Source organism: Chrysemys picta, chromosome 10 (assembly GCF_011386835.1).
Source record: "Chrysemys picta bellii isolate R12L10 chromosome 10, ASM1138683v2, whole genome shotgun sequence".
In the NCBI taxonomy this organism is placed as follows: Eukaryota; Metazoa; Chordata; order Testudines; family Emydidae; genus Chrysemys; species Chrysemys picta.
Window position 1 is genome coordinate 73,835,792 of NC_088800.1, and position 19,915 is coordinate 73,855,706.

Here is a 19,915-nt window from a genome sequence, read left to right on the forward strand (position 1 = left end):
GCGAACAAAGCGCCTTTCGTTTTTAACCTCGCCTCTGTCTCGTTTCTGTCCCGCAGTCTTGAGTGCCTGTGTTTTCCAGCTGAAGCTGTCGCTTTAACAGCAGGGCGGATCCTCTGCGGGAGGGGCGGCTCTGGCCAGGAGGTCATGGTGGGCCTGCTGCTGGGAACTGACAAGCGCCGCAGCTTCCGAGGGTAAATACCGGGGCATGCTGACTAGACAAGCCCAGGGGGGAGTTGGGGGGTGCCGCTGATGCTTTAACCCGCAGCGTGCCTGGGGCCTGGTGGGCACCGCGCCTGCATGGGGGGCAAGCGGCTGCTCCGCGCCACCGCCAGCGGGTGGCCGGAGGGATTTGGCTGGGCTGGAAGCCCTGCGCCTGGTTCTCGCCTGTCGCGCGGGGGTTAGGAGGCCGGTGTAGCGGCTCTATGTGCCTGGCCGGGGGCACCGACGCTGCGGGGATGGGGAGCCCCGCGCCCCCCAGTGTCGGCCGGACCAGGGCCCGGGGGGGCTGGAGAGATGCGGGGCAGCGATGCGCAGGAGGAGGCGGGGAGCGAAGCCGTTTGCAAGCGGCGGCGGCCGGAACTGAACTTCGGCAGCTTCCGTCGTGCGCTGGGTGCCCATGCGCCGCGCCCGGCTGCGGGCTCAGGCTGGAGGCGACAAAGGAGGGACTCGCGCGAGCTGGGGGCCGGGGCGGGCCGCGGCGGCAGCCCGGGGACAGAGCAGACGCGGGGGAGGTATTGCCCGGCCGGGGACTAGGCCCGGGGGGAGCCTGGGGCCGGGGTAGAGCCTGGGGCCGAGCAGTCGCGTCCCGCAGAGGCCCTGTCGTGGGGGTGCGGGGGGAGAGGCCCGGCAGTGTGTGAGGGGGAAGGGATCTGGCGCTTGGGGGAGGGGGAGAAGAGACCCTGCTCTAATGAGGGGGGCAGGGATCTGGCGCGGGGGGGGGGAGTGCCTGCCTTGCTGGGGGGCAGGCATCTGTCAGTGGGGGGTTTGAAGGCCCTACCGGGATGGGGGGCAGGGATCTGAGGAGTGGGGGGGGGCAGTCCTAGCTCTGGTGGGGCTGAGGGATCTGAGGATGGAGGGAGGGTCAGGAACTCTGGCCTGAAGGGTTGGTAAGATGGCACAGATGTCAAGGTCTTTGACCTGAGAGGAAATGCGGGCTGGTAGAAGGAGCTGGATGCAATATCGCTTTTGTGCATGTTTTTAAAATCCATAACTGGATTCACACAATTACAGGGTCAGAACATTGGCTGGAATGGGGTCAGCATAGATGGAGTCCAATCAAAGAGAAGGTGCCCCCCTCAGTCAGGAGAGAGCCACCGAGACAGAGAAGGTAAGGGTAGAGAGGAGCTGAGACTTCTAGGTTGTATTTCCAGTGCTGTCATGAGCTGCCTTCCCCTTTGGGCAAATCACAGAACCTCTCTGTTCCTGGGGGCTTCCTTAACTTTAAAATGGGTAGACCAATTCTCAAAACTTTACAGGTGTTTTGTGACATTTAAACAATATTTGCAAAGAGATTAAGATGAAAGGCGATGTAAAAGTGCAGTGTGTTTTTATTGAAACATAGATTGATCTAAAAGCTAAACCAAATTAAGAGGTCAGATGTGACAGAAAGTTAGCATGGATTGTGAAATGAGGTCAGCAGTAAAACTCTGTGACAGACAATGAAAACTAAAACCAACTGAAACTCTACTGCTTTCAAGTTTTATTACATATTGGAAACTCAGATCTTGTTTGTGGAAAAGCTTGATTCAGGTACCCTGAAACTTTGTTGAGAGGTACTTAAAAGGACATTATCAACTTGAAATCCAGTCAAGTTAAAGAATGCTGTTAAAAGAAGTTTATGTTGTGCTCCCACCTATGTTCCACTGTATTTTCCTAATCTTTTAAAACCTTTCTCTCCCCTATTGCCATTTGATAGACCCACAGAAACAAGAGAGAAAACTGACTATATGCAATTCTGTAAAAGACCCAGTAACAATTTTCTCTGATTTTTTTTCCAGTTAAATGTTATGAGTTGCAGTTGTAGGCTTAAATACATATAACAAATATGATTTTTAAATTGATGGTGCCCCTTTAAAATAATATCATAGGAATAAATCTAGATGATGGTGTATCCACCAGTAAGTTGTCCTACTTACAATGTTGTTTTTTGTAGGTGGACTGATTTTTTTTTCTTTTCTTTTCTTTCCAGTTTTTTAATAAACTCTAATCTAGTCCAAAAGAAAAATGGCCTTTGTTTCGACACAAGGGCCCACTGTGGTTGACCAAACCACTTTGATGAAGAAATACCTCCAGTTTGTGGCTGCTCTAACAGATGTTAATACACGTAAGTTTATTTTCTATTTATTAGAAATAAATTTTTCGTTACTCATTTGCTTCAAGGAGTTCTGTAATATTGTCTATTGAGTTGGTTGGTAAACTTACATGGGGTTCGATTTGCATTTCCTTTGATCCTTGATGTTTGAAGAAGCAAAATGATGAACATTATTTACTTGAGCCTTAGAGAAGTGTGTGAGTATGAAGTGTGAGTATGAAGTTGTGTGATTGTGAGAAATGTGTCCCTTTCAACTGGGCAGTGATGGCTAAACTGATAAGATCTGATTGCTTCTTTCACCTGTGAATGTTTGATGGTATTTGTCAGGCTTTTTTCACATATTTAATTATTCACTTGACTTTGCGATTTTTTTTTTTTTCCAGCCGATGAAACAAAATTGAAAATGATGCAAGAAGTCAGTGAGAATTTTGAGGTAATTACAAAATAAACATACTTCTTGAATGATTTAAATGCAATATTTCTTGTTCTTGGTGTGTATGCAATCTGGATTTCTGCTCTTGTTTTGTTTGTTGTTAAATTCAAACATATACTAATTATTAAGAAAACAGCCATTGGTTCTGTTTTTAAGTAAGAAAAGACTTACTTCATTTTTAGAATGCATTACATGTCTCACTTCAGAGTTATTGGAGAACTGTAGGCTGTGTCCTTACAGGATTTCTCTTTCTCAAATAATTGTTTTAAGAGAAAATCTTTGTTCAGTAAGTAAGTTTTGAATAAAGAAACTAATCAAAATATATTTGAATTTTACCTCTCCAGTATTTACTGCATAACCTGGTAAATTTGTCTGGGGAATTGTTTCTCTAACTGAGTTCAGGTGTACATTTAGCTCTCTTGAAGTAGCGGGCTGCGTTTTTTTGTATTGAGATATGCAGCAGTTTTAGAGGTGAGGGTGAGTTGTCAAGTGGGGATTCCTTCCTTGAGGACTGCAATGAAGTGGAGGTGACAGCACTGACCCTTTTCAATTCTCGGGGCCGGTTCAGCTGAGCAGGAGAAAATAATTTATATATAGTATGTTCATCTGGGATGCATAAGAGGTACCATGTAGAAATATTAGCTGCTAGGTTTGCATTTCTTGCTCAAGAAATGACAGCATGGTATTATATTACACTAAAATCTGAATTATTTAGAAGTACTGAATTCTAGGTACATTAGCCAAATATAATTTAATCTGGGACATTTGGGCAAGAATATCCACATTAATGAAAAATGCCACATGATGTTTAATGACCAGTGCTGAGGACCTCTGTTCTATGTCTTGCCCAAAGGTACATCCTGCAGGATGTACATCTCTGACCTTGCTATTGAATGAATTGCTGCTCCACTTCCTCTTGCCCCTGGGTTATCCATGGAAATTTCTCATCCAAGTACTGATGTGACCTAACGCTGCTTAACCTAGGGGCATGCAACTCAAGCTAATATAGCTCCACCATAGAGAAGCTAGTTTAATTACAAAAAAGCCAAATATTGAAAGCATTTAGGCCAGGGGTCGTCAACCTTTCAGAAGTGGTGTGCCAAATCTTCTTTTATTCACTCTAATTTCAAAAACCTGAAAAGCTCTGTTAATAAACCATAGGACTGATACAATACTTTATTAAAGATCTCCATATTCTGTTTAATTATCATGCTCAACTTATGGTCTAGAACAGGGGTCGGCAACCTTTCAGAAGTGGTGTGCCGCGTCTTCATTTAGTCACTCTGATTTAAGGTTTCGCGTGCCAGTAATAAATTTTAATGTTTTTAGGAGGTCTCTTTCTATAAGTCTATAATATATAACTAAACTATTGTTGTATGTAAAGTAAATAAGGTTTTTAAAATGTTTAAGAAGCTTCATTTAAAATTAAATTAAAATGCAGAGCTCCCCGGATCAGTGGCCATGACCCGGGTAGTGTGAGTGTCATTGAAAATCAGTTTGTGTGCTGCCTTTGGCACATGTGCCATAGGTTGCCTACCCCTGATTTAGGGAATACTTCTTTACCTGAATACATGTATTTGTTGCCTATGCAACTCTGACATCCGTGGCAATCTTTCCTCTCGGTCTCTTGCAAGTATGTGTCGGATGAATTTGGAGTGTCGTTCTTCAAAAATTGCTACAGGAAGGGAGAATGTTTGTTTTTCTCTTCTCCCTGTTCCAGAACTTCCTGGCTGCTGCAAAGTTGGGAGAGAGCTAAGAGATCTTGAGTATATTCCCATCCTGTTTTTGAGCCTCTCTCTCCTGAGTTGCTCCAGTGTCTGCTTCTGCTGCTGCTCATATCTTTTGTGAATTAGTGGGAGTCTGACAATGACTAGATTCTTGAGAGTTTTGCCCTAAAAGGCCCTGAAGAGCAATTCTGAAATTGACCAGAGTCCTGTTAATTTCACTTTTATGCTTCTTAGCGAAGATACATGGGAAGAAGTCTTCATAAAGCAGGAGTGAGACCTGTGGATGTGTGGTAGCTTTTGCTTCTTGCACTGGTTGGTGAGGTCAGTGAGCATCATGGATTTCATGCCTTTTCAGAAGTGTTGAAGGGTGTCTTCTCTTCTCTGATCCCCTCAGCATGTGGGGGGAGCAGGGTTAGCCTGCACTCTCCCAGTTCTTCTATAGGGCTGGGGAGTCAGAAACATCACCAGAAGGAGAGTTTGGTCAAAAAGGGAGAGACCATAGGACTGAGAAGAAGAGGCGGCACCGGATGGGCAGCTTCTTTCTTGGTTTTGGAAGGTAGCAGGGACAGGCCTGCAGTTCCTGCTTTTGCTGCTGAGTCTTAGCTGATAAGCGCCCTTTTAATTTTAACAAGTTTTAAACTGTTTCTCTGTGGTCCTCCTATTGTATCTACCTGCTGTCTTACTTGCATTGTAAGCAGTTTGGGGCAGAGACTGTCTTTACACAATGCCTAGTATATTGGGATCTTCCTGGTTTATGACTAGGGTCTCTAAACTGTACCGCAGATCAAATAATAAAATTGGCTGTATAACTTGTGTATGTAAAGGAGGAATGTGAATAAACAGCTGAAATATTTAACTATAATTCATAAAATACTGCATTCTTATTTATGTCTAACCTAAATATTTGTGTTAGACATTCTGGTGTACTTTTGAAGTTTACCTAATATTATTTTGTTGAATATAGCTGAGAGTTTCTAAGGAAGGATTAGGATGGCTAAACTAGGCTTCTGAATTAAGTGCAGAACTTACAAATGGAGGAAGCTTGCTCCTCGGATATTGTCCCCAACTTCATAGAAAACAAAACAGCAGCATGAGATCAGTCTTCACAATAAAAAGAAGTAGAAATGTATGTACCACAAAATTTAGAATTAAACATCTGCAGAAATAACTAATCTGCACTTAGTTGTGGATGAGAAGGCTTGCATGTCATTGAACAAGTGAGTTCACTGCATCCAGGAATTTCCATTAGCCCTTTCATTTGAAATGGTAACATTTACAGTATTTGAGCAGTTTTTCTAAATGTGAGCAAGGTGTTAGCCTTCCCCTTCTGGGGTATTTTTTCCTATGTTCAATTTTATTCATTTGAATGTCAGTTTTAATGTCCTTCCTATCAGAAGGTGGTTGATCGCTAGTACTTTAAAGATTTATTTAAAAAAAAAAAAAAAAAACATTTTTCAGTGGTTAGCGGCATATAACTTCTATATTTTGATGACCGCCTGTGTAGCATGTATATTACAAGTAACTTGGTTAAATCACACTTGAAATGAAAATATTCCTCCTCTGCTCAAAGAAAGTATTTTTTTTCTTTTAATAACTAGAATGTAACATCATCCCCTCAGTATTCTACATTCCTGGAACACATCATCCCTCGATTTCTCACCTTTCTGCAGGATGGAGAGGTGCAGTTTCTGCAGGAGAAACCAGCACAGGTACTCTACAAAGCAAGAGTTATCTTTTTTTGTGCAGTTTGAATTTACTAATTCAGAAATGTGAGAGATTAGAGAGTGCTGAGTGAGCAAATCTATTTTTGAATATCGGTTTTATATATACACAGAGGCAGAATTGAAAAAGTCTGTGCTGCTCTCAGTAAGATATTTTGTTAAATAAAGTTGGCCATTCTGTTTTGCAAATATATACTTTAATACCTATCTTCTATCACTTAAAGTAGTGTACATGTTACAGTTGGCTCTATTACTGAGATGATCACAACTGACTAAGTTTGCATTTCAGAGTTAAAGGCAAAAGTTGAAGCTTTACTGTCAAGTAGTTATCCGAATATTTTATCATTCTTTTAATTTAAATTGCAACTTAAGAATGCAAATTAAACTTGTGCCGTGCTTTATAGCCAAATATTTGAACATTAGAAGAAACTATTATGTTTAATTATATAGGCATTTAATCTATTTGAAGAAAAAGGTTTAAAAAAAAAAACATGTAGTTTGTCATTTTAGTGAATTAACATATTAAGGCAATATTGAATTGAACAAGAATTTTTTTTTTTTAGTGATTAAGGATTGTCCTTACAAAGCTTTGATTATTTAAGTTCTAATAGATGTCTTTGTTCGTTTTGTTTTCCAGCAATTGCGAAAGCTAGTTCTTGAAATAATTCACAGAATACCAACAAATGAACATCTTCGTCCCCATACCAAAAATGTCTTGTCTGTGATGTTTAGATTTCTAGAGGTATTTTTATTTATTTCACTTTGTTAAAACTATGCTTCAGATTTTGAGAAAGATTCCTCTTTCTTCTTCTCCCGAAAAATATTAGGGTAGAATTCTGACCACACTGATGCTTGGGGTTAGATAATCTTTAGAGTCACTTTGGAATGGATTTGTTCCATTTGTTAATAATTGCACTGTTTGAGCTTCTGGGGACAGGAGGGGAGGGGGTAGTTGATTAGTCTTCACTGTATGATGATGTTTTGATATATAACATCTCTGGGTTCTATTTTACCCTTATGTAGACTCTTGAAATGTTTACTAGGATTTTACTGAGACACAGAACTGTTCTTGTTAGCTTACTCTAGGTAAGATGTCAAGAAAGAACATTTTTTTCTAGACTAGTTTATTACATAAGTAAAGAGGAGAGGATCAGTGGCCCATTTTAATTCCTTCCTTCAGATTCTTGGTTGCATAGAATTTAAATGATTGATTACTGAGGCCCAGTGTAACCTGCTCTGTGTGAAAGGATCGCCCTCCCTGTGAGGAGCCCTATTGACTTTGGTTAATCAATGCGGCTTCGCAAAGGGGTCTGCTGAAGTAGAGCAGGTTGCAGGTTTGAGGCCTAATCCTGCCAAGGATACAGACTCCATATTTCCATTGACATTTTAATGGGATAACCGTACACACAGATTGCAAGACTGGGCTCTGATAAGAAACATGTCAAAAATGAGATGTTTTCCTTGTGGCAGTTTATATTGGGCAGAAACTTTCTAGGTTGCTGAGATTAAATTAGAGCTATATAAAATATATTTTTAATGAAGTTGTTTAAGAATACAACAATGGGCTAATTAAACACATGTTTTCCAGACAGAGAATGAAGAAAATGTACTTATTTGTTTGAGAATAATTATTGAACTACACAAACAGTTCCGGCCACCAATCACCCAAGAAGTGAGTTGTATTTTATTATGTGATGTAGAAGAGTTACTCTACATTCTCTCTATCTGAATTTATATATTTCTGGCATATTTAATTGACGAATATGCCAGAAATATTCGTGCATGGCACTCAGTGTTTTATAGGAGTTAATATGCTGTGAGTATTCTGCATTTAAAAAATTCTCCTGAGAGTTAATGCTGTAGACAAAGATTGTGCCAGGGTTTACACTCTCAATGGTTTTACTCTGGAGCAGCATCGGTTTTGCTCTCAATCCTTATGAGCCATCTGACTAGATTTATTGCAGTGAAGTAACAATCTGCTGTTCTAACCAAATGTGCAACTGACTAGCTTTCAGTCAGTTTCACTCTGATGATATTATTTCTGCCAGATTCTGTGTGCAGAAACTGTGGTACCAGCATGACCTTGGGGGAAAAGCCAGAAGGGGAATAAATACTTATAAGGGAGGTGGCAGCCCAAAACATCCCAAATGAAAGATAAAGATTGAAAGGCAGAACAACATGGGATGGGGGACCAGAATATTCTGGATGAGTTGGGGAAGGTGGAAGACCAAAATCTCAGGGTATGGAGGTGGACCACCAAAGAGAGAGAATCCATGAGAGGAGAAGAAAAATTGGGGGTATTTTGTTCTGAGAGAAGGGAAGAAAACCAGAATAGGAACAAGAAGGAAGTCAGCAATCTATGTAAGTTCTTATACTGTACTCATAACCCTAGTAACAGAGTATCTTACAAGAACACGAAAACCAAAACTGTAGTATCTCTTCTTCCCCTATCCCACCATTGAGAGGATTTAATGGTTTTGGAATAATGTAATGATTGTGTATCTGTGTTTGAATTATTATTGTGAGGGTCTTTCTACTGCTATTCAAGTTTAATGTTGACAGTAAACTGGCTTAGTAGTCAAAAGAAACTCTCTCCAAAAGTATCTCCCCATTCCATTTTAAATTTGAGGATTCACCCCCATACTTAAGTGAAATTAATCTGCTGACAGTAATTTAACAAAAGATTCTTAGAGTACATTTTTTCCCAGTATTGATACAAGGATCCTAAAGTAATGAAATTGATTCCCTGTTCTTCCCCCTCACCCTCCAGTAAGTTTAATATTCTTTTCTTCCTAGATTCATCATTTTTTGGACTTTGTGAAACAGATTTACAAGGAACTTCCAAAAGTAGTGGTAAGTCTTATTCCCTGTGATCACACTGTCTGTGTCCGAAAGTGGTACTACTTACTTTATAATTAGCACAAATTAAAATGACTTTTTTGAAGTTAGTGACATGTAACTAATGCTGTTTGAAGAAAATAAAAAGGTAACTATATAACAAATGTTACATTTTAAAAAGGGAGAAACTAGCAGACTTCTGTTCATACATTTCGATAACCTCCATTTTAGAACACAATCTAACTAGTGTTAGCAAGTGAAGTCATTATTAGTTTTTAGTCAGGGGTTCTTAATTTTTTTTGACTTGGAGCCTAATTCTAGAATCAAACACGCACAGTATATGATTTTTTTTAAAATCATCTGCTATGCCTCAGATAACATCTAGTGTTTGGAGGCATGTGTCTGTAAGTGTGCTCTGACTCAAAGATCTGATTTGAGCCTTTTCTTAACTGCTTAATAACTAGAGTTGAACTTGAAGAGAGACTACTATTTCAATCAATAGTGATTAAAATGAGAGTATTAGTTTAGTACTCTGTAGTTTAGTCTTATGTTCAAGATTTAGTGTGATAAACACTTCGCTAGTAATAGGAAGTGTGAAACTTGTTTTTGCCATGTTCAATCACACAGTATTTTGATATTTGCTATCATGAAATAGAGATTTTTTTTTTTTGTCGTTTTCACTGCGTTGTAAGTCAGCCTTTACTCTATTCTAACATAGGAAGAGAGCAGCATCCATGATGTGAGGTCTTAGAGACATTGCAGCTCAGTCATTGGCTCTGTAGTTGCAGTATTGCTAGGCCCTATAACCTCATTAGTGGCCCAGTATTTTAATAATATTGTTTTTTAATCTATAGAATTTCAGCTTCAAGTCTATGTCCGCAAAGATCCCACTGTAGGTGTGAGTGCTTCGAGTGTGTGAGACTGGAATCGTCTAGCCATCTGTTTCCTTCGGAGCTGTCCTTTACGCTCTCATGCCATGTACAATGAGGGTATAAAAATGGAGCAGCCCCAACCATCACTTACTTTCTTCTTACTGCCCGAGGCACTGAGTTGATGCACAATGTCTTTCTGCTTCCTTATAGCTCTAGGGGATAGGGTTAGGGTTTTATAGTTAGTCTCCTCCTCTCTCTCCCCGGTAACTTTTTTTTCTTGTTTCATTTAAGCTGGTTGACTTTAACTCTTCTACCTCTTCCGAAAGACTCCTTGTTTTCATTCCGAGTCTCAGGTCTAATGGCGGAGATCTGCCCTGCCTGTGAGACAGCTATGCCTATGAATGATACACATATAAAGTGCCTTTTTTTGTTTAGGGGAATCTCCTATCTCAAACAACTATATTATATAAAACTCTCTTTTTGAACACACACAAGGCATGTGATGACCACTTGATGTTTTTGCTGGAAAAGATAAGATTTTTGACTGTGAGATTCCTGCTCCTGCTTATGAACTTGTAGCCAAAGCACAAGCTGAAACAAGAGATGCAACTTAGGGGGCTAAGAGGTCTTTTGATTCTGTGAGTCCCTGAAACATTAAGCCTTCTGTTTTCTCTTAGGAAAAAGAGAACTGATGTGAACAGGATTTGTCTTTTTGAAGAATCACAGTACCAATGTGACTTTGAAAAAGCAGAGCTCTCTGGATGCAGCTTTGCACCAATCTGCATCACTGGTAGTGGCTAAGAGGAAGGGTGAAAGTCATTATGCGTCTGAGTTGCCTAAGGCTCTTCCTTCAAACTCACATTGGGGTTTCACAGAATCATGGCACCATTCTTTTGATGCAGGGGTGCAGCTTCTGTCTTTATTGATCAATACTGTTTCTTAAGTACAGTTGGCATTGGTGTACTGTATGCCACCAAATCATTGTATTGTGATAAGATTTCTGCCAAGGCCGCTGCATTGGAACCATTGTCATCTGTACCACCTCCTTTTTCTGCACAGGCTATTTTTCCATCTTCTGCAGATCTAGCTATCACCCTGGAACTGGAATCCCCTTTTACTGAATCTCTCTCCTTTATCTGTGGTATTCAAACCTCTGCTTGGAGTCCAGAGTACCAAAGATGAACCTGTCTGCGTTGATCCTCTATGGTAGCAGTGTCTACCTTTCATACCAAGGGGTTCTGAGTTTCTGTGTTTCTACACTTCAAGGATGTGCATCTCCTTTAGAAGAATTCCGCTCATCTTCATGTGGCAGCAGATGTTGTTCTCCTAGGAGATCTTCTCATTTGCCTAGAGTGGTTCCTGAGAGAAACCTTAAAAGGAGTCACGGATCTCATGCTTCAGTCATGTTCCTTGGTTCCCATCTCTTTGGCACCATATGCCTTTATCTTCTGGGACACGGTGGCCTTAATGTTCTGTGTGGAGTCCTCAGCCATTCCCTGCTCTGTGCCATATACAGCGGCATCAAGATCTAGAATAAGGTTGTCGTCTTCCTTAAAAAAAACACCCACAAAACAAAACCAAACAAACCCACACCCCATCTCAGGAGGTTCAGTCATTGCTCCAAGAGCTCCTTCATGGTTCTAAACAGAAACTGTATAGTGATGAGGAAGACCTCCTCAAGGAATATGAGGACCAACCTGGTCATATTGGCTTTGCCTGATGAAGGTATGACACCATCTACTGCGTCAAAATAAGCAACAGAGGGTCCTGTGGCACCTTTAAGACTAACAGAAGTATTGGGAACATAAGCCCACAGGACCCTCTGTTGCTTTTTACAGATTCAGACTAACACGGCTACCCCTCTGATACTTGTGTCAAAATAGACTATTTTAAGGCCACGAAAGATAGAGATGTAAATATCTGTTTAAAAAGTTAACTGTTTAAATGATTAAAATTGTTTAATCAGTTAACTGATTAAAGGGAGAGAAACCTGGGGCTGAGGGTCAGCTGGCTGGCCTGGGGCTGGGGGTTAATGATTAAGGTTGACTAACTGGTAAGACTAATGCTTACTGGCTAACTCGCTCCGGGCGGGGAACGGGGAGCAGCAGGGGAGGCAGCCAGCCAGGAGGCCGGGATCCTATGGGCCCAGTTCCCCACACTACCCCTCCTAGATCGGTGCAAGCATTCCTAGTGAGGGTGCGCACTATCGACCCAAAGAGCCTAGTATGGATATGCACTGCAATGGCTGTAAGTCGATCTAATATAGGTCAACTTAGTTTCTAGTGTAGACATACCCTTAGATAGTCTTAGGGCTATGCCCCTTTATCTTTCCAGAACAAAGCCATTTCTGAAATCATCCAGACTTTTTGTGGCTTTTGGTGATAAGTCTACAGTGCCGGTTGTTTTCTCTGAAAGACTCTTTAAGTGGGTTACAGACTGTATTTAGATTTCCTATACATTAAACAAACAACCTCTTCTCAAGGTAGAAATGCTCTACTAGTTCTCAGTCAACTTCTGTTTCTTGTTTCAGGGGAGACTATTTCTGAGATTTATAAGATTGCTAAATGTATGCACAGAACTCCAATTAGCTATCATTGCTCCATTGTGCCAGCTTCGAGATCAGATGCCCAGTTTGGTAGGGCTCTCCTAGAGTCACTTTTAGGTAGGACTCCTGTCACCTTTCAAGGAGGTTGGTAACTGCTACTTAATCACCTGCAGTGGGATCTGTATGGACAAATGCATGAAGAAGAAAGAGAGGTGGCTACTTGCCTCACAGTAACTGGAGTCCTTGAAGATGGTTTTTGTCCACATGGATCTCATGATCTGCTCTCCTTCCCACTCATGTGGAGGCTTTACCTGCTTATTCTGTATTCATGAAAGAACTTAGTGGAGCTGCTCCATTAGTTATATTCTTTGGGGAATGCAAAGGTGTATCCAGCAAATATTCAGTCCCAGTGGACACTGGTGGTTCAAAGTTTGTGGGCTCACAGCTACAATGGGATCCATATGCACAAAAGCACCCTGAAGAACTCTAGAAAGGAAAGTAAGCCCTTTCCGAAGAATTTAGTAGCAGTAAAAAATACTTTCCTCATGGATTGTATTTTCTAAATGGACAATCTACCCAATTCTCAATAACTGAGGGACAATCTCCACTCATTGTTATATTTTGCTTTCCACAACCACATCACTGTACAACTTTGCATGAGTGATGTACCCGAGTATTCGGTTTCTAATATCTAAACTGTATTGTTAAATCTATTCACCTAAATTTGGCTTATTGCTGATTATGTACTCTATGTATCATATGACTTTAGAAACAAACTTTGTATTTCTGGATAATCTAAGCACTATACCCAGATGTACAGATACTTTTCTCAACCTATGTATTATATAATTTTTTTTTTAACATTAGGTTTAATAAAATTTAAATCTGTTTCTCCTCTTTAAAACTTCTGTTTTGTGTGTCTGTAGAATCGATACTTTGAGAATCCTCAGGTGATCCCAGAGAATACTGTTCCTTCCCCAGAAATGGTTGGTATGATTACAACAATTGTGGTGAAAGTAAATCCTGAACGGGATGACAGTGAAACAAGAACAGTGAGTATTTTGACTAGGTGACCTCAAATACTGAGTACCTGTAAAATTGGCTGTATGTTAAAGATAAAATCTTATGGAAAATAACTAAAATGGCATGTCCACCCTTTCAAACTTATTAGCCATAGAGATAGGAACAGAAGATACTCCTTTTGCAATGGGCACATTGCATACAGGTTTGTTGCATCTTAGGCGCATTTAACATGTGCAATTTCAGCTTTATGTAGTTGGCAAAAACAAACAAAAAAGAAAAATAACAACTTTAATACTGTACCTGTAGTGCGGGCGATTCTGCCCGCCATTACACTTAATGTAATTTTGACTATACGCGATTTTCGCTTTATGCGCCGACTGCGGAATGTAACCCCAGCGTAAGATGCGACAGACCTGTAATTTAGACTGCAGCCAACTCCCAATGAAATTAACAGAAAAACTCCATTGACTTGATGTGGATTTGGATCAGGCCCTGAGTAAGTTGTGACCTCACATGATGGAGGGGTGTTTTTTCTAAAAAAAAAAAAAAAAAAAGCCTATTAGCTCATAGTCTCTCTGTGGTAGGGTTTACGTGGTCTGGCTTTGGACCCTGCTGCTACCCTCACTTTCCCTTTCCTCCCTAGTCAATCATACTTCACACTGTTAGTGTTTTCTCAAAAATTCTCCCCTTGTGGGAGTGTGATTTATTACTACAAAGTTCAAAACAGCCCACACCGTTCACCCAGCCTACCTAGCCGGCTCTTGCTCCTAGCAGGCTTTTTTCCGGGGCCTTGTATCTAGGAGTTCTGGAGAGTTACTCAGCCTTGGACACCTCACTGACCCTTTCCAGGTAGTGCTCCTTGTTTTTTTTTGATGGAGTGGTTCCTCCAGAGTCTGTTCTCCCTGAATGATCACAGGCTGCTCTTATCTTTCTCAGCAGGCCTGATTCTTAGGGCATGGCTACACTTGCAGATGTAGAGTGCTTAGAGTTAAACCAGCCTTCGTAGAGCACAGTAGGGAAAGCGCTGCAATCTGTCCACACTGACAGCTGCAAGTGCACGGGCATGGCCACGTTAGCAACTCTTGCAATGGCCACAGAGAGCAGTGCATTGTGGTAGCTATTCCAGCATGCAAGTGGCTGCAATGGGCTTTTCAAATGTGGGGGGAGAGGTGGAGTGTGACAGGGAGTGTGTTGTAGTATGTGAGGGGGGAGAGAGTGGGTTTTTGGGGGGCTGAGAGCATGTCAGCATGCTGTCTTGTAAGTTCAGACAGCAGCAGGACCCCCTCTACCCTGCGCGCCTCTCTCTCTCACACAGCATTCCACAGTAATGGTTGCTTTGTCTCAGAGCAGATAAGCATGCTGGCTGTCAGAAACAGAGCTTTCAAAGGGCTTTCAGAGGCTGTTCAGAGCACACTAATGCAACACCTTGTTCACACTGATGTCCGGGCGTTTCAGCCAATGTGCACCAAGCGTTAATCTTTTCGCCGAGGTGGAGTACCAGGAGCGCTCTAGCCTTGGAGTCAGAGCACTCTACGTGCCTTGCCAGTGTGGACGGGTAGTGAGCTTCGGCGCCCAGGGCTGCTTTAATGCATTCTAACTCACAAGTGTAGCCAAGCCCTTAGTCACATGCTCTCTGTCACATGACTATTGTATTCATTCCCTCCACCCCGGAGATTGGAGCAGTTGAGCCCCAACCCCCTTAAAGGGATAGTTCACAGGTGGCACCATCTCTAATGTCTGAGTCTGTATTGAATTACCCAAAAGTAGTAGGTATATTGAAAAATATTCTGTTAAAAATGTGTGTGACTCACTCCTCTTGCTGTTGGAGTTGCACTTATCAAAGCTGCATTTGAAATGTAAATATAGTTACAGATCAAGAAATGTCTGCATAGAATTTTTATTTAGCCAAAGAATAAAACTTCCATATCATATCATGTGCTCTATTGTTTACCCTGAATGTTTAATTATTAAAAGGAATGATAAATGTACATATTTTTATGAAGGGATTAATTATCAGGTTTTTTTAGTACTTTTCTTTTGAAAAAGAATGAAAATTTTAAAATACTTTTACCTTTTCAGCATTCTATAATTCCCAGAGGGTCTCTCTCCTTGAAAGTGTTGGCTGAGCTTCCCATTATTGTTGTTTTAATGTATCAGGTTAGTACAGTATCTCGCATGTGAATATTTTATTATTGCCTATTCAGATAGTCTGTGTACTGTGCCTAGGCCGTTAGTTAAAAGGGATGTAAAATCTTGTGGCAAAATCCACCATGATGATGCATTCAGAATAGTTTTTTTCCTGATGAGCTCTCTAATAATTTTCTGAGCACAAATGTGAAATGTGGGTATTGGATTTTGTTTTCAAGTTGTTATTTCTTTTTAGCTCTACAAACTGAACATTCATAATGTGGTGGCTGAATTTGTGCCCTTGATCATGAACACGATAATAATACAGGTATCCTCGCAAGCCAGGTAAGACTATCTTAACAAAACATTTCAGTTGAATCTGTGTCATATTGGTAATAGATCTAAGTATGACTCCTGCTCTGTAGGTCCCTCCATCCCCCCCCCCGAAATAATACAAGAACTGGGGCAACCCAATGAAATAAATAAGTAGCAGGTTTAAAGCAAACATAAGAGAGTACTTTTTTCGCACCATGCACAATCAACCTGTGGAATTCATTGCCAGAGGTTGCTGAGAAGGCCAAAAGTTTAACTGGGTTGAAAAAAGAATTAGAAAAGTTCTGAAGGATAGGTCCATCAGTGGCTATTGGCCATGATGGTCAGGGATGTAACCCCTATCCTCTGCTTTCCTAAGCCTGACTGCCAGAAACTGGGACTAAACGATAGGGGATGGATCACTTGATAAATTGCCCTGTGCTGTTCATTCTCTCTGAAGCATCTGGACGAGCCACTGTCAGAAGACAGGATACTGGGCTAGCTGGACCATTGGTCTGACCCACTATGGCTGTTCTTATGTTTGTAGTTAACTAATAACTAAATTTGCCATTTAAAAATGATCCAAAATCTTAAAAGATAAATTTATCTTAAAGCACATCTGTTTGCCTTTGGTTGCTTGCAACTACAATAAAACTTGGCTACTTTTGACTTAAAACTGTTCTATAATAAAATTATCCTAACAGCATCACAATTGCTATTGTAGTGGGCAGTGTTTGCCAGGCCCCATATTTACTAGGATACTACACTCATGGAATCTCCGTCCTGCCACAAAAGTAGTGTTCTTGCTCTTCTTGGACCCGTGAGAGCCTCCTGTCTAGGCAGAGCATTGATATTCTGCCTATTGGTTACTATTCTGTCTGCTTCAGAGAGACCGAGTGCCTGATAAGCAGCCAATGGTTCTGGAAGGGGAAGCAGGAAGAGGCAGTCTTCCCAATTCCTTGAAGTGAGCGATTGCTTGAAGGGCAGAAAGGTAGGGAGAGTGTTCTTGACCTGAGGGAAAGTGGAGGTGACCCCTGGAGGAGGAGGTACAGAGTCATGTATCCTCTGTCAGCGTACCATCTTGGAATTCTGTAGAAAGCCAGAAACTGCATGGTGGTCTGAAACGCAGTAGAAAGCGCTCACATTCTGAGGCTTTCAAGATCAATTGCTCATTTTAATAAGTTAAAACCTTCAAATGCTTATCAAGCTATTACAGAATTTCCAGTGTGCCACAGCGTATGTAGGGCCCTGATTATGTAACACCTTTCTGCCTGAGAGGGTAAGCATCGAATGGGCAAGGAACCGGAAATGTTAATGGTGGGTCCTTCCCTACTAGGTTTAGGCCCCTTCAGGGCAAAGGAGGGAAGGTTTGAGAGCCCAAGTATGCTCTACTTTGGGTAAATTACTATCCTGCAAACTGAAGCCCTTTCTGACACTATTCATGAGCTCTAAACTCATTTCAAAAAGAGAGAGGAGGAACAAAATAAGCATAACACTTGTTCAATTTAATTTCAGGCAACACAAACTTTATAATAAGGAGCTGTACGCTGACTTTATTGCTGCCCAGATTAAAACATTATCATTTTTGGCCTACATTATAAGAATATACCAGGTAGGTTATGCTAAAGATTGTCGCTGTTGTAAGTATTGTGAGTTCTGTTGCAGGGAAGCAGCATGCATCAGGGATTAGGGAGGGAGGAGACTTGTGTAGCAAATTTAGAGTTACAGGTTTGTTCTATTAGTGAAAGGTTGTGTTTTTAAAATAAATCAAGTTCAAGTCTGCAGACAAACCTTCCAGCTAAGGAAAAGGTGTATAGAACAGTTGTCTACTGAACTTCATTTTTTTTACAGGCAGAATTTTTAAAGAGAAAAAGTCTGAATTTCTGCCAGATGGGACTATAGATAACTACGAATACAGAAAACTGAAAACAAAACAATTGTTTAAAAATAATCTGCATTGCAAATATGACTTGAGCATATTTACTTTACAGGATTTGGTGGCTAAGTATTCTCAGCAAATGGTAAAAGGAATGTTGCAGTTACTGTCCAATTGTCCAGCGGAAACTGCACATCTCCGAAAGGAGCTTCTAATAGCTGCTAAGCACATTCTTACCACAGACTTGAGGAGCCGTATGTATTATTTTTTTTAACATGGGTAGAAACTGTAAATGTCTCAAATCCACTCTGTTTGCTTGATGCTTTTTATTATTTTTTTATTATACCCTTGGTAGTGATTATAAAATTGCTTAAATTGGGCTGTATTGGATTTTTTAGTTCTTTGGGTCAGGGGTTATTGGGGAAATTGTCAACCAAGTTGTTCCTTAACATCTTTCTTTGCTCCCAAGCAAGGGAGCTTGTCATATGTCCTAGAGTGGGATGGAGAACTGAGCAAGGTGCCCTGACAACTCGTTTGCTTTTTTTTTTAAAAAACCTGTGCATTGCCAAGTTGCTACTATACACTGATACACACCAGACCCTAATCCTACAACCACTAACGCGCATGCTTGAAATAAAGCACGTGAGTAATCCATTGACATCAGTGGGAATAGTCACCCAGCTAAAAAGTGATCTTGCTTGGCTAATTGGGCTCAGTTCTTGTCTCCAGACAGAAGACCTCTTTCAGTCTGAACTAATGTAGGTTCTTCGGTAGATTTGTTCTTCATTCTTTTCTTTTGGCAGGATTGTCAAGTTTTAGAGTAGCCTGGTTCTCAGGTTTCAACTTTTATTTTTCCATCTCCTTCCCCCCCATCCCCCAACAGTCTGTGGGGATGGGTGGAGTAACTCACTATGTGTGCTAACAAAGGTCCACTGCTTCAGGTGCTAGAGCTGGGCTAGGGAGGTATAGAGAAATTAGTACACAATGTTTTCCTTAGGTTTTCCAAGCTTTTGAGTTTAGTATTGTAGTCACACTTTAGACTTTTTATTTTGGATGCCACATGTTTGCGAGGGATTCCTTATGTTTAAAATGGGACCTAACGTGGGAACCAGTAATATATCTGAGTGAGTGGAAGAAATTTTCAAAGTACAACCCCCATGCTGATTGACAGATCATATACACCTCTACCTCGATATAACGCTGTCCTCGGGAGCCAAAAAAATCTTACCGCATTATAGGTGAAACCGTGTTATATCGAACTTGCTTTGATCCACCGGAGTGCGCAGCCCCGCCCCCCCAGAGCACTGCTTTACCGCGTTCTATCCAAATTTGTGTTATATCGGGTCGCGTTATATCGAGGTAGAGGTGTAGTACTTGCCATTATGATTTCCCCTCCACCCCCCCCCCCCCTTTTTTTTTTTTTTTTGGAGCTTAATCTTCTGAGGGGTGGGTAGGGAGAGAAAAGAGGTCCTTTTTCTTCACTGCTGCCACAGTAAATGCAATATTCATCAATTTAAAAGAAAAGGGCAAAACTTTTGTGTGCATGCAAATCCCAGGCAAAGGTTTTAAAACTGACTTCAAAATGTAATGTTATTAATGTTGCTTAAAATTAAAACGCAAATTAGAGTCCATGTACATTTTAAAGGTTTACATCCCTGTTGATGCTACTTGTTTTGAATTGCAAGTGGCATTTTTCTTTCAAAAGACTAAAATGATATAAATTAGATTGAAAATTCAAAGTTCCTGGAACTTCATATCATTTGGTACTTGTTGAATCTTTGACATGTCATATTAACTAGCCATTAGCAGAATCCCCTTAATGATATGTTGTGCGTAATCTAATTTACCTAATTGTTTTTATGCAAATTAAAAGAAATTTTAATTTGGGTAGTGACACAACCAAAGATTTACGTTAAGAATGGGGCTTCCCTACTGGATATTTTAATTGCGGATGATCAAAATTTCTTTGCTTGTGTTGACTAATAAGACTTGTCGTTTCCTCTCTTTGTTCAGCTAAATGTCTTGACAAATTGATCTCTTGAGCAAGAGGGCCATCATCAAGCACAATTCCTTCTCCATCTCCTTCCTTGACTCAGATCTTCAGTTTTCTCCACTATTACGCTGCGAGCA

General features: G+C 40.9%; 1 protein-coding gene across 9 annotated transcripts in view; it reads left to right on the top strand.

Moving 5' to 3' along the window:
* The first annotated feature begins 59 nt into the window (after positions 1–59).
* The window catches only part of TRRAP (transformation/transcription domain associated protein), a 153,997-nt gene continuing 134,141 nt past the window's right edge, over positions 60–19,915 (top strand). For 6 of the 9 annotated variants that reach the window (XM_008164651.4, XM_024102353.3, XM_042853179.2 and 3 more), the window contains exons 1-13: positions 60–191; positions 1,231–1,327; positions 2,189–2,323; positions 2,695–2,744; positions 6,070–6,180; positions 6,830–6,934; positions 7,781–7,864; positions 8,989–9,045; positions 13,374–13,499; positions 15,550–15,627; positions 15,854–15,942; positions 17,425–17,521; positions 17,901–18,039. In XM_008164651.4, coding sequence (XP_008162873.1) covers positions 2,224–2,323; positions 2,695–2,744; positions 6,070–6,180; positions 6,830–6,934; positions 7,781–7,864; positions 8,989–9,045; positions 13,374–13,499; positions 15,550–15,627; positions 15,854–15,942; positions 17,425–17,521; positions 17,901–18,039 — 1,036 coding nt within the window. In that variant the 5' untranslated portion in view covers positions 60–191; positions 1,231–1,327; positions 2,189–2,223. Of the gene's footprint in view, positions 192–591; positions 732–1,230; positions 1,328–2,188; positions 2,324–2,694; positions 2,745–6,069; positions 6,181–6,829; positions 6,935–7,780; positions 7,865–8,988; positions 9,046–13,373; positions 13,500–15,549; positions 15,628–15,853; positions 15,943–17,424; positions 17,522–17,900; positions 18,040–19,915 lie in introns of those variants that run through there. The other 3 variants (XM_024102352.3, XM_008164652.4, XM_065559997.1) reach the window with 3 other exon arrangements.